Raw genomic sequence first — 12,552 nt, 5'->3', positions numbered from 1 at the left:
TTCCCTTCACCACCCCACGAATGACATTTTGCCCCCATTCCCTGGCGATTGATTTATTGAGAGATTAATGCCAACGATTTCCTTTACTGCCGGAGCGTTAGTTTTTTGCACTTTGCCATATTGGGGCCATGAAAGCGCCGCTGTCACTTCAATGTGCGGCTTTCTCCCAGTGAGCTTGTGTCTGGAACTGGGATCTGGGATCCCTGCTAAATCCTCGGTTTGCCGGCAGCGTACACATGAGTTATTGGCTCGATAGTGCAAACACTTGCAAATGCGGGCGAAGCGAGGCCATGTACATGCGTAGTAGTTGCAAGAACAAGACTTTGTATTGCAGTGAAACATTCATAAGTTTCAGCGAGAATCAGAATACCTCCTAATCAGCTGTGGGGCCTCCGACAAAACGCCTAACGAAGTTATGCAAATTCCCGGCACCACTGTCGGCATGAATCTCAATTTGCGGGGCCGCCAGCAAAACTTGGCATCCTTTGATGTTTGCTCAATTAACATAGGCGAGAACCGAGGACCTCACAGCCTCACAACCTCAGAAACTTAGAACCTCACAACCGCCGGGCCTGCAACACTTAAGCGGATTATGAAAGCTGAAAGTCTGGCAGCAGCCGTAAGTCGTGATTTTTTAATAGCTAAACTTTTTCCTCTAAAACGTGACTGATTCGCTGAGGAAAATGGCTCAGACACAATGTTTGAGTCTATCTGGGCGATGCAGCAGAGCAGACCTAAATATCTGCAGAAATCCAGGAAAAACAAATATTTTACACTCGAAGCAGACAGAGTTTTTTTAGGCTAAAAGATAAAAATAACAAAACCAAGAATATAGCAAAACAAACAAAGAAATAACAAAAAATTAATCCAGGAATCTAAAGGTGTCAAAAAGTATGCAACACTGTACTCTACAAAACTCCATTTCAAAAGAAAATGGTATATTTTTAATGCTTACATTAGACGCCTTGTATTTAGTGAAAAAATAACACTAGTTTACAGCCGAAATGCTCCCCAGCAATTGATGGCAAATTCTGTTAGATTTGGATCCCTAGATCACGAAAATTGTACTAAATTTTTTTTCGATGGCACAGTTTTTTTTTAAAGATTTTTTAAAGTTTGAAATGTTAAATTTCGAACTTTTTTCGAATTTCTTCTTATATCTCGGCAGATATCCACTCGGTTGGGCCAGTTTTAGTTTTATTTTAAAGTCAATAGATCAGAGCTTAACTTTGCCATACAGATCAATACGATTGGATGAGTAATGGCAGCGCAGAAGCTCGACAAAGATGAAAAATGTGTTTTTTGGTCGTCTGTAAGTCGGCTGTATATATCGTAAAAACTCGAAATAAATCCGTTGAAAAATCATAATGGGTACAAACTTAAAGTTTACATCCTACCGAATAAAACAAGCCGGATATGGCCCAAGTCCATGGAAAACTGGATTTATGGTGGATTTTTAAAGTTCGGATTTTTCCACTTTTTTCGGTTGACAGAGTCCAAATTTAAGATTTATCATAGGCGGCGACATGTAAACAAAAATGAGTGGTGACGGCAGCCGGGTCAAAAAATAGCTAAATTTAAAAGCTAGAAAATTATAAAATAAATTTAATTTCTGAAAATTCCTTTAAAAATATAAAATTGCTTGCGTTATGACTGTGAGTATTTTTAACTAAGTACTATCCATTTGGATAGTTCATTCTTATGAAAAAAGTAACCTTAATTAAAAAATTAAATTCACTTTAATAATTTTCTAGCTTTTAAATATCTGATTTAGCTATTTAGTGACCCGGCTGCCAGCACCAATTATTTTTGTTTACATGTCGCCGCCTATGATAAATCTTAAATTTGGACTCTGTCAACCGAAAAAAGTGGAAAAATCCGAACTTTAAAAATCCACCATAAATCCAGTTTTCCATGGACTTGGGCCATATCCGGCTTGTTTTATTCGGTAGGATGTAAACTTTAAGTTTGTACCCATTATGATTTTTCAACGGATTTATTTCGAGTTTTTACGATATATACAGCCGACTTACAGACGACCAAAAAACACATTTTTCATCTTTGTCGAGTTTCTGCGCTGCCATTACTCATCCAATCGTATTGATCTGTACGGCAAAGTTAAGCTCTGATCTATTGACTTTAAAATAAAACTAAAACTGGCCCAACCGAGTGGATATCTGCCGAGATATAAGAAGAAATTCGAAAAAAGTCCGAAATTTAACATTTCGAACTTTAAAAAATCTTAAAAAAAAAACTGTCCCATCGAAAAAAAAATAAGTGCTATTTTTGTGATCTAGGGGTCCAGCACTAACAGAATTTGCCATCAATTGCTGGGGAGCACACCAAGAATATTATTTTGTAAACTAGTGTAATTGATGGCCTATAAAATGCATAAATTTACAATATATATTTTGATTTAGTAAAATAAAAAGTATTTATATTTAATATCCCTTTTTCCCCCGGTGATCTGTGGCCCACATCGTAAACTTTTCCAAAACTTTTCAACTATAGCCACAAAAAGAGTCCATTTCCGCCTCCTTTTCGAAATGTAGATTACGCATACACATTGAAGTGCCGAGCGTACCGCATCTTGTACTTTACCTTGCCACACCGAACCGCACACTTGGAAATGCTTAATTTGCTGCCGAATATACATACTATCTGCTGCCTGGCACGGCTAACCAGAAATGAGCTTCGATGAGCCCAAATAGTTTCGTATTTCAGCCGAACCTGCGCTGCTAAGTGCTTGTCGCTCCAGGTCCCATTCCTCACGATACCTCAACGCTGCCACGTAACTTCATTAACGCTCCTGACTGCCTACAGAGAAAAAACATTACTCAAGTTTATGTAAATTGGATATAGAGCTTACAAAATTATCGATATTTTGACCATTTTGATTCGATAATATCGATGTTTTGAAGAGAAAACACAAAGTAAATATAGAGAAATAGAAAATGTAGGTAGGTATAGGTCATATGGTAATAAAATGTATTACTCTATGCAGAGAGATTCATAGGCTTTATATAATTTTTCCTGTAGTATTAATTACCTTTATTAAAATAAAGAAAAATGTAACTAAACTTTTGTAACCATGTATCTCAGCTCGTTGCGGGTGTTGCATTTCGGCGTTCCCGGCGCTAAATGCATTTCGGCTGCTCGACTTCGACGAAGGTAAGGAGTGAGTGGTGGGTGAAGTAGGTGGTTCGGCAGCCTATGGGTAATTTCCTACGCGGCGCCACCAGCCAAAGCAAAGTTTAATTAATTTTCCTGCGGCTTTTGGCTTCGGCGGCGTGGCTCTTAAGTGGTTCTCCTCCGCCAGATGCTCCCTTTTTCTGGCCGCAGGTTTTATGTCTTTGTCAAAATACGATGGCCTCGTATATTTTCCAATTTTCACAGCTCTTTATTGCCTGAGACTCATTCCCGTAGCAAAATGGCAGTTTCCAATTTAGTCAAAGCACTACGGCAGTTCATTATCTCCAACAGCTACGTAAATTGACCGCGTTTTGGCATAGTTGCTAAAATATATACAATTCATTTACCACAAAATTACACAAATCAAATGCATAATTCTGCTCTAATGCCCGACCGATGAACCTGCACAAAAAGATCAAATGTAGTGACAGCATTTGTTTTTAGATTTGTGAACCGCAACGCAATCAATTGCACCCAGACAGTCGGGGTGGTGGAAATTCCATTCCATTCCATCCAACCATCCATTTCGTCATGTCGAAACGACCACAATAAAGCATGTAAGTGGATTAAACTCAACCACTCATTAAATTACGAGTACGCTGCCCTGCGCTCTATGAAGTGGGGACTGTGGACCGCAGCAACCGCAAAAACATCCTTTGACTACAGGAACCTAGTATTGATATGTCCTAATAACATAAATTGTCAAACAACTGCAAAAGCGGGCGAATCAAGATTAGAGCCGTGAATTTACACACTTTGACCGATAGTCTGCGAGTCAAAGGACTCAAGTGACTGGCAGAGATGTTCGCAGGAATATTCCATAAACTCAATGGATTTCCTGGCCATTAATGCGATTGTAGCGCTGCCTGAAAAACCGCACCGTCAAGCGGCTTAAAGAACTGTCAGCTTTCCTCAAAGGCAATAACGCAGAGCGACTTAAGGTGGTCCACACTCCTAGAAATAATTTGGCATCAAGAAAAAAGATTAATAAAAATATTCACCTATTTAATCGTAAAAAAATTATTTCCATGATATTTTACTTATAAAAGTAAATCTGAAAACTATCGATACTTTCGATGCATTGATAATATCGATTCCATAATATCGAAGCTTTGAAGGTAAAACACAAATTAATTATCGAGAAATAGAATAGCTCTAAACAGCTCTATCCGAAACACAACATTTTATTTTTGAAAACATACTTTTAGGCACCTTTTTAAGTGATTAAAAAAAGAATTTTTTTCCAGTGCATGAGAATCTGTGAAGAGACGACTGAAGGAGCTACTGACGATGCGATTCCGTTATGGCCTCCCCAGTCAAGTGAATGGCAAAGGGCTCGGGTCCCCGTCGTCCTGGATGTCAATGGACATATCAGTTAACGGCGCACCGCAAGAAAGTATCCAGCGGGCAGTATCGGGCAGGAAAAAATCCACAAAGGCACATCGGACTGCCAGATGCCGCAAATGGTATGTATATATAGGAAGCTATATGGGTTTTGCCCCCCGCAGTTGCCAGCTTGGCATATTGATTTTAGCTTTTTTGTTGCTCCGTCTACTACATATTTGACTCCCCCTGGCGTGTTTACCTTAACTATTTGCGTTGACCTGTTGTGCTCGGACGCTCGTTATGAATATACATTGTTTGCATATCGGAGACGGTGCATTGAGCAAGGACCAACTCTGTTTCTCACTTCAATTAAAAGTGGAAAGCCATTTCCGACACACTCCATAGCTTTGGTGTATACAAAACGGGGAATAATAAGTCGGGAAGTCAGGCAATTAAAGGTAAACACTTGAAAACTTATGAAAGATAGTTTATTATTTTCCCAGGCATTTTAAATATTTATTCTAGTTAGAAGGAGATTCGTAAATATAACATTTTTTTTTTCAAGGGGATTTCAAAAACCAAGGTATTTCTGTTGCACCCACCATTAATTTATTTATAAATTTTTTAATTTATTCTTTGAGTAAAGTACTCTACCCCACTTCGATATGAAATGCTGCATGCAAAGTGGCAAAAACAAAACACATCCCAACATTAATTGTCAGCTGCCTTAATTGCCCGTTTTCGTTGCACCAAAATCCGCAGCATTTTCAACAGCAGCATAATAAAAAGTACAGTATCTGTGGCGCACGAACGAATGCAACCCCAAGTAGGAATCGCGCTGCAGATTGCTGGGTCAGGTTAGGTCAGGTCAGGCCAGGGATCTGTGTTCTGGGATCTGGGAGTGGGATAGCCGGGTTAAGGCCGCCCGCTTGGCCATAGGAACCTCGAGGCCTCGAGGCTCTGGGCTCTGTTCTCTGTTCTTTTCTGCTGGTGCTGCAGCGGAGCTGACACGGTGACCTAAAGGCGACAACAGCCGCATGCAGAATGGAGCTTGGAGCACGGCAGTGGTACACAGATCGAAAAAAATATCTTAATAAATGTAGGGTTCCCAGAAAAATAATATATATGTGAATAAATAATATTAGCGAGTTTACTCGAAATGCTAATGATTTGAAATCATTTACAAGTAAGCCAAAAAGTATGCAACAGTTTTACTTGAAGAATCATTCTGAGAGTGAACGGTCTTATTTTCACTGCATACTTTAAGGCATTCTCACCAATCATTTTAATGATCACCTTATGTTTAATATTTTGGTGAATTAATAAATTTGATTTATTTATTTTATTTTTTTCTGTGCACTTACAGCAGCGTCACAATGGCAGCAGCCCACAAACAACACACTGAAATTGTTTGCTTTGTGCCTTTGGCTGGCTGGTTGGTTAGGGAAAAGCCAGCAGTGCTAATAAACAATGGGCCACACGGCCCACGGAAAATGGAAAATGGAAAAATGGGTCCAAGAGGGGCAACCAGGAGCAAGGGGGGCAGGGGCAGACGCATCTGAGACTTCCTACTAGATGTTTTTAGCTGTTTTACGCTTTTAGGGCAATTTGGGGACAACGTGGCGTATGCGTGTCGTGTCGAGTCGTGTCTACGCTGCTGCTGTCTACCGCTGCCTTTGCAGGTGTCAAGTGCCAAGTGTGTAGTTTACCGCAAAGTGCTGCCCCGTATAGTGTGTATAGTTATTCTATAGTATGTATGCATGTTTTAGTTTTCATAACCCGGAGCGCTAAAAAATAACACAACAAAGGAGGAGATTTTCCATTCGAAAGGCACTGCGGCAGCTATAATGGCCACCGCATAACAGGCACACAGGCTGTACAGCCGAGAAAGGACCTTAAATTGTTCAATTCAAAGGCTTCTGCGGAGCATTTACGAGCACACACAACGAGAGTCCTGGGCCAGGACCAAAGGGAAACTCGTTAAATGCCATGGCTGCCTGCATATATTGTTTGTGGCAGCATGTAAAGATGGGCCTCCTTCAAAAGGGAGTGAAAGTTTTCTTTGTCATCTATTAAGGCATTTCCTGCGACTGATTTATCCTGGCTGAAAACCCTTAAAGCTGAAAAAGTTGTATCCACTTTAAGGGAGGAGACTCTAATCTTGGCAGAGCCAACAAATTAATTAGTTTTCAACACTCGAGTTACTTTAAATGGCAATTCGTATAATTAATTTCGCACACATTGGCATCGGAGAAGTGCAAAGCAAATCGAAATCATCAGCAGAGTGGTCGGAAGTATTTGCCAGGCCGTACACTCAAAGAAAAACTCAATAATTTTAGCCAAAGATTTTAGAAATTTTGCATTTTATTTGGATGAAAAAGAAACTATTTTCTTAGGAGCAGTCAAAAATAAAAAAAAATATTTTAAGCAAAAGCAAACCTTTTCTAAATTGTATTAAAATATTTTCAATATTTATTTTAGAATTTTTAAAAACCAGAAAATATAGTGTTTATTCTAGAAATATTTTAGAAATTATTGGAAAATATATTTTTAAGTGTATGCTAGGGCTGAAGTAATAGGACCTTCTGGGCCAGGTCAGGCGTCACACATCTAGAGAAGACACACATATATCTCGATTCACATTCACATTCAGATCCAGAGCCATCGAGAGCCAAAGGAAGCAATTTTCCTGCCGAATGCGTTTGCACAAAGCGAAGATATTGCAGAATACACAGAAGATGCGAATGGTAGCAGTGGTGGTTGGGTTTGTGGCCAGTCGAAGGACCAAGACCCCGAAGGACTCCGAAGGACTCCCAGTGCAATCACTCAAACGGCTAAGAAATCAACTGCCAAAGTCATAAATTTTCGGTTTGCAAACTGCAAATTATTTCAGCATCATCCTTTTCTCCTCCTCGCTTTCTGCTAGTAAAAGTTAAATAATGCAAGGACTGCAAGGACTACAACATGTGAGTTTGTGTGTGGGAGTCTGCTACTCTTCCGACTTTCGGCCCAGTGAAAAATTGTGCAGAAATATTTAAACTGCAATTCCAAAGCGATTTGTTTTATGGCCATCCCCTTTCCCCGTTACCATGCAAAAACCTCGAGCTTTGTTTCGGGACCTAAGCGCTGCGGACCCGGATGCGGATGCGGATCGACTTCCGGTTTCCACTCCGCTGAAAACTTAACTCGGATTTGATGTGGCCAAGCAGCTGTTAATGCTGCATGATTTATGCTGCATGCAGCTCATTATATGCCACTAAATCAGGGGCAGCGGCAAAAGTCGCTCAATGTCGCTGGGAATTTTTCGGGAGATAGACTAGGATGTGTGGTCAATGCACTGCCGCTTCCGTTTCCGGTTTCCGCCCAGTGGTCGTAAATTTCATGCAGCCGCCTCGCTTTGCATGTCCTCCAGTTTTCGCCGCTTTCCCCGCTCCAGTTTATTATTTTATCGGAGCGGCGTCTGCACTCCGCTGGAGCTGCCAATTGTCATTCCAAGTCCGCGTCCGCGTCCTCGTCCTGAGTCGCATCCTGATCCTGGCCATCCTGACAGACCATTGTCCTCCATCCTCTGCCTTCGTATCCTTTGCCGAATGATTTGTTTGGCCGCCTGCAGTTGGCTTCCTCGTTTTTCTTGGCCACCGCGATAAATCAACACTTCATTCCCCCATGGCTGGTGACCCCAACCGGGTCGACTGAGCTTTCGGATTACTATGCATTAGTACGAAATTAGAACTATTATATTTATGGCGCAAATAGTCCGCACATCATTTCTGCAGCGCCCAGGTAAAACGGCAGAAAGGCAAAAGCCAAAAGGGGTAGAGCAAAAAAATAAAGAGGCAAAAAGCCTAAGCTGCTTGCACTGAAAGAAAAGGGAAATTTTACCAAAGGAATTTTATTTGTAGTATTTATGAAAAATTTTAAAAAGGCTACTTCAAATCTAATAAAATATTTTATTTTCTCGCTTTCCTTTTATAAGATACTTGATCTTGAATTAAAAGCTGACAAAAAATAATTAATTTTTGTCGCAGCCTTTGGTCATAACTTTTTAATGAATAGCCCGGTTTAAAATTTTCTTCTACATTTTGAAAGGTATTTTCAAACATAACAAAATTGCATTCATACCTTTTAATCTTTGACTCTACGAGTAACGGGTATTAAAAGTTTTTTTAACAGCTGATATTATGACTAATTAATTTTCTCAGTGTATCCACAGAGCCATTAGACACGCCTAGCAGTCACTGTCTGGCGTTGGGCTGTAATAAAAACATAAAATGTTGCACATTATGCAAACAAATCCACATGCACAGTGGCTCCCACACACAAACACACACACACATTTAAGCTTTGGCGATGGCGCCGCAAGTCTAACGGTTTCGTTCGCCATTTGCAAACACACACGCACACACGCAAGGACGAGGACGAGGACGCACACAGATACGGTTGGATACCTTGTGCTAAGCAAACTTTAGGCCCTGTGAGTGTGTGTGTGTGCGGAGAACATTAAATTTATTTGAAATTATTATTATGCGCATTTACCTAACATTTGCATAACCGTCAACGGTTTGCAGGATTCGCAGGAGGAGCCCTTCTCGGCGGGCCAATTTGCGAGTGAAATGTGGAGGGAAAATGGGGAACTGGGCCAAAGCAAAAGCCAAACAGCTTATAATATGATTGAAAAGTCCGCGAGGAGTGATCCTGAAATGAATCTTCTTTAGAACAGCGATTTTCCGTTCTTTTAAGAGCATTTTTCACGCCGCAGGACCTGAAATATTTTGTCAACTGTTATGGCAAACAATATTATGCATTCGCTTAATGCTCTAGTTTATGGCCCAAACTACTGACCGGCATAAATAAGCAGCGGTGAAAAAATGAAAAATGGTTAGCCAGCGCAAAAAATATGCATACCATATACCATGAAAAATAAAAACATGGAGCATAAATTAAAAGCAACGTGCACTAGATTCGCCCACATTCGCCAACACACAAAGCTGCACACACATCGGAAAATTGTTTTAAATAATTAAATGCTGGCGCTGCACTTATTTACACCATTTACCAAACTGTGTGCACTAGGTGTGCATGGAAAACAAGCTAAATGGCGATGCGTTTGCAACTTTGGAGATACCCTATTAGAATATGGAAACTATTTTCATTTGAGACAGGTAAGACGAATTTAATAAAGTTTTGAAATCACTAACAAAGGTGTCTAAAAGTATGCTATGAATATATGAACATGGCCTTTCGAAATAAATGCAAATAAATTGTTGCATAGTTTTAGGCTCTTCATAAAGTTATTTCAAAACTCCAGTCATTTTGATATCCAATTATTTCATATGAATATAAATAGTTATCTTTAACATTGTTCTTCATACTATTTACCTTTAGTTAATCCTATCTATTAAATCCTGCAATTTTAATGCTTGAATGTCTTTTTTTCTATTATCATAAGGCATACTTCTAAGGCCCATTACATATTTTTCTGGATTCAGGGTGAGCCCTAGTTACACCCAGAAAAAAATCCGTTCGAAACGTTCAAAAATCAAGCCCAAACGGGGTCAAAAAGTGCGTAAGCCCGTTTGTTGTCAGTTCATGAACGCTTGTTCATAAAAATTGAACGAAATATTTGGGATGCTTTACGAACGAATGGGGTCACTTTTAGAACATTTTGGGGTCAATTTGAGAACAAAAGTTCATAAAAAAAAACAAAAATAAACAAGATTTCTGGACTTGCCACTTGCTGTTTTTACTGTGCGCCTGGTAGAGATGTATTTAATATTATTTTTTTTAGTGGTTGAATTATTTTTAATGCATGTTATATTTTAGAATTTGTTGTTGTCATATAATTTATTTATTATTAGAAGTACATATTAACATTTGAAATAATATTTTATAAAAACTTACGATTCACGACGTCCTCTCGCGGGCTCGAACCTGGGCTAGTCTATGTCAAAGGCGGACGGTCTAACAGCTGGACCACGGAACCAATTTTTCAAGTACGGACAAACGGGGCACTAGACTTGCATGTTTTTCGGTCCGGGCAAGAAATAGTTTATGAACAGCGTTCGCAATTTCAGAACCATTGTTCATAATCTGACCACAATCGTTCAAAGCTCAACACTTTTCTGTGACGCGTTCATAATTTTACCAAAAAGTTCATGATTTGACCCCGCGGCGTTCGTTTTTCATGAACAAAAAATAGCGAACGGATTGTTCGTAAATCAAGAAAAATGTTCTTGATTTTTTTCGTTCTTTTTTTTCTGGGTGTACCATAACCAAAAACCTTTTCCGAATCCTTTGCACATGTTTGCGACCGAATGCTCGCATAGAGATGTTTTTACGTATGCCTACACACAATAAAATTATATAAATATTGCACACAGGCAATGTGGCTGGCTTTTACTTTATTTCACTGCTCGTTCATTTTATTGTGATCCGATGATATTTTTTTGTGTGCCACCTAGACTCCGCCCAGTGCCAGGGAGTTGGAGAGAACGAAGGATTGCTGGCTGGTGACCGACTTCTGCCTGCCCTCGAAGTCCACATAGATGTCGAACTGCAGGTCGAAGATGCTCTCCTCGCTGGCTTTCATCCCGAACACGCCCTTGATGGTTTCACCCGCGTTCACGGGGAGTGGGGTCTCCAGATAGAAGACCGTCTGATTCCAATGGGTCCACGGAGCACAGGGCGATGTGCTGAAGCTGATCCTTTGCGCCGTCTTGCTGAATCCCACATCGAAGTATGCCACCAGGGCATGAACCCACCCGTTTCGCGTGACCTTCAGTTCGTAGAAGGAGCGAAAGTTGGCGGACTGCCGCTGCACCGTGTAGAGGTCCAGCGATTTGACCAGGCACACCTTGCTCATCACCTGGCCGCCGGTCACGTGCTCCAGCACCGCCTTGGACTCGCAGCGACGACGAATGGCCGACAGGTCGAAGCCGTGGACATCGTGCCAGAAGCCGAGATCCTGGTCCCTTCCCCGGATGGCCGCCAGATAGAGCTGCGCCGTGTCCGGATAAATGTGACCGCCGGCGGATAGCCACTTGTCCCGCGCAAATATCACTGAGTCCAGCATATTCTCAGAAAACAGGCAGTGGCTGTGGGGAAAATTAAGGACAGATAAATAAAAAAAATAGCAATACAAATATTTAAATTCTCTTATTTATATATAGCTATTATATTTTTTGTATTTATCTGTCCTTAATTTTTAGTATTTTATATTCTACCTACCCAATCCAGTCGCACACAATAATGTCCACCTTATCGATATCGCTTGACAGTTCAATATCCTCCACTTTTCCCCTGATCACAGTTATGACACCGCCGTATCCATTATCCTTGGCAATCCGTTCTGCAAAATCCGTGATGCTGGCCGCATCCACAGCCAGGACCTTTTTGGCGCCCGCCTTGGCTGCAAATATCGAAAGCATGCCCATGCCACAGCCCACATCCAAGACGGTCTTTGGGTTCGGGTTCAGGGATCTCTTTTAGAAGGAAGCCTTACTTTAGTAAGTGGCAGCTACCCACCTTGTTCTTGAAGGACTCGTTGTGAAGAATAGCCTCGCGAAAAGCCTTAACTCGCACAACATCCTTCATCAGCCACTCATGCACTTCGATGCGGCCGTAAATATTGAAATACAAAGTCTCCTGTTCACGACGATCCATTATTCGCTTAAGTTCCAGGTCAAAATCACCATCTGCATCCATCTTTAAGTCTCTTATATTTCTATAAAATTTACAAAATATTCCCAACGTAAATCCCACAGGTATGTGGATGTCTTAGAACTGACAAAAATACCAAAGGCCTTATTTCGTTGGTTGCTAGTTTTTCATAATTAAATCCTTAAATTACCAAACCAACCATTGCACCCCCCGCACGTGCATTAACTAATTAAAAAGCTCATTAGCGTACATAAATCAGCGTTATGCAGACATAAATTTCATTATTACATCCCAGCCAGCTCCGCTGACCTACTCCCACTGCTCTCCGTCCCAGGAACAAAAGGACGAAGGACGAAGGATGATGATGAAACAAGT

The 12,552-nt window shown here is 40.7% G+C and overlaps 1 protein-coding gene across 2 annotated transcripts; it reads right to left on the bottom strand.

Moving 5' to 3' along the window:
* Positions 1 to 10,890: 10,890 nt before the first annotated feature.
* Art2 (Arginine methyltransferase 2) lies at positions 10,891 to 12,290 on the bottom strand. Of its 2 annotated transcripts, none has more exons than XM_017159583.3 (3): positions 12,043 to 12,290; positions 11,746 to 11,975; positions 10,891 to 11,612 (listed from the first exon to the last, which is right to left on the bottom strand). In XM_017159583.3, exons 1-3 carry the CDS (start codon positions 12,220 to 12,222, stop codon positions 10,976 to 10,978), a joined length of 1,047 nt encoding a protein of 348 aa, XP_017015072.2. In that variant the 5' UTR covers positions 12,223 to 12,290; the 3' UTR covers positions 10,891 to 10,975. The 2 variants fall into 2 exon arrangements, with proteins under 2 accessions (XP_017015072.2, XP_070072877.1); XM_070216776.1 differs by having other exon boundaries at positions 10,991 to 11,577.
* Positions 12,291 to 12,552: the final 262 nt, after the last annotated feature.

The sequence above is a fragment of the Drosophila takahashii genome, chromosome 2L (assembly GCF_030179915.1).
Source record: "Drosophila takahashii strain IR98-3 E-12201 chromosome 2L, DtakHiC1v2, whole genome shotgun sequence".
Taxonomy (NCBI): domain Eukaryota; kingdom Metazoa; phylum Arthropoda; class Insecta; order Diptera; family Drosophilidae; genus Drosophila; species Drosophila takahashii.
Note: the sequence above shows the minus strand (reverse complement) of the source record. Positions and strands in the feature narration are given on the sequence as shown.

Bases quoted from the DNA above. Each gene is read 5' to 3' on its own strand.
- Art2 (XM_017159583.3), bottom strand. From the start codon at position 12,222: ATGGATGCAGATGGTGATTTTGACCTGGAACTTAAGCGAATAATGGAT. The intron at 11,976-12,042 runs GTGGGTAGCTGC...CCGAACCCAAAG, and splicing joins ACGAGTCCTTCAAGAACAAG to ACCGTCTTGGATGTGGGCTG. The intron at 11,613-11,745 runs GTAGGTAGAATA...TTTTCCCCACAG, and splicing joins ATTGTGTGCGACTGGATTGG to CCACTGCCTGTTTTCTGAGA.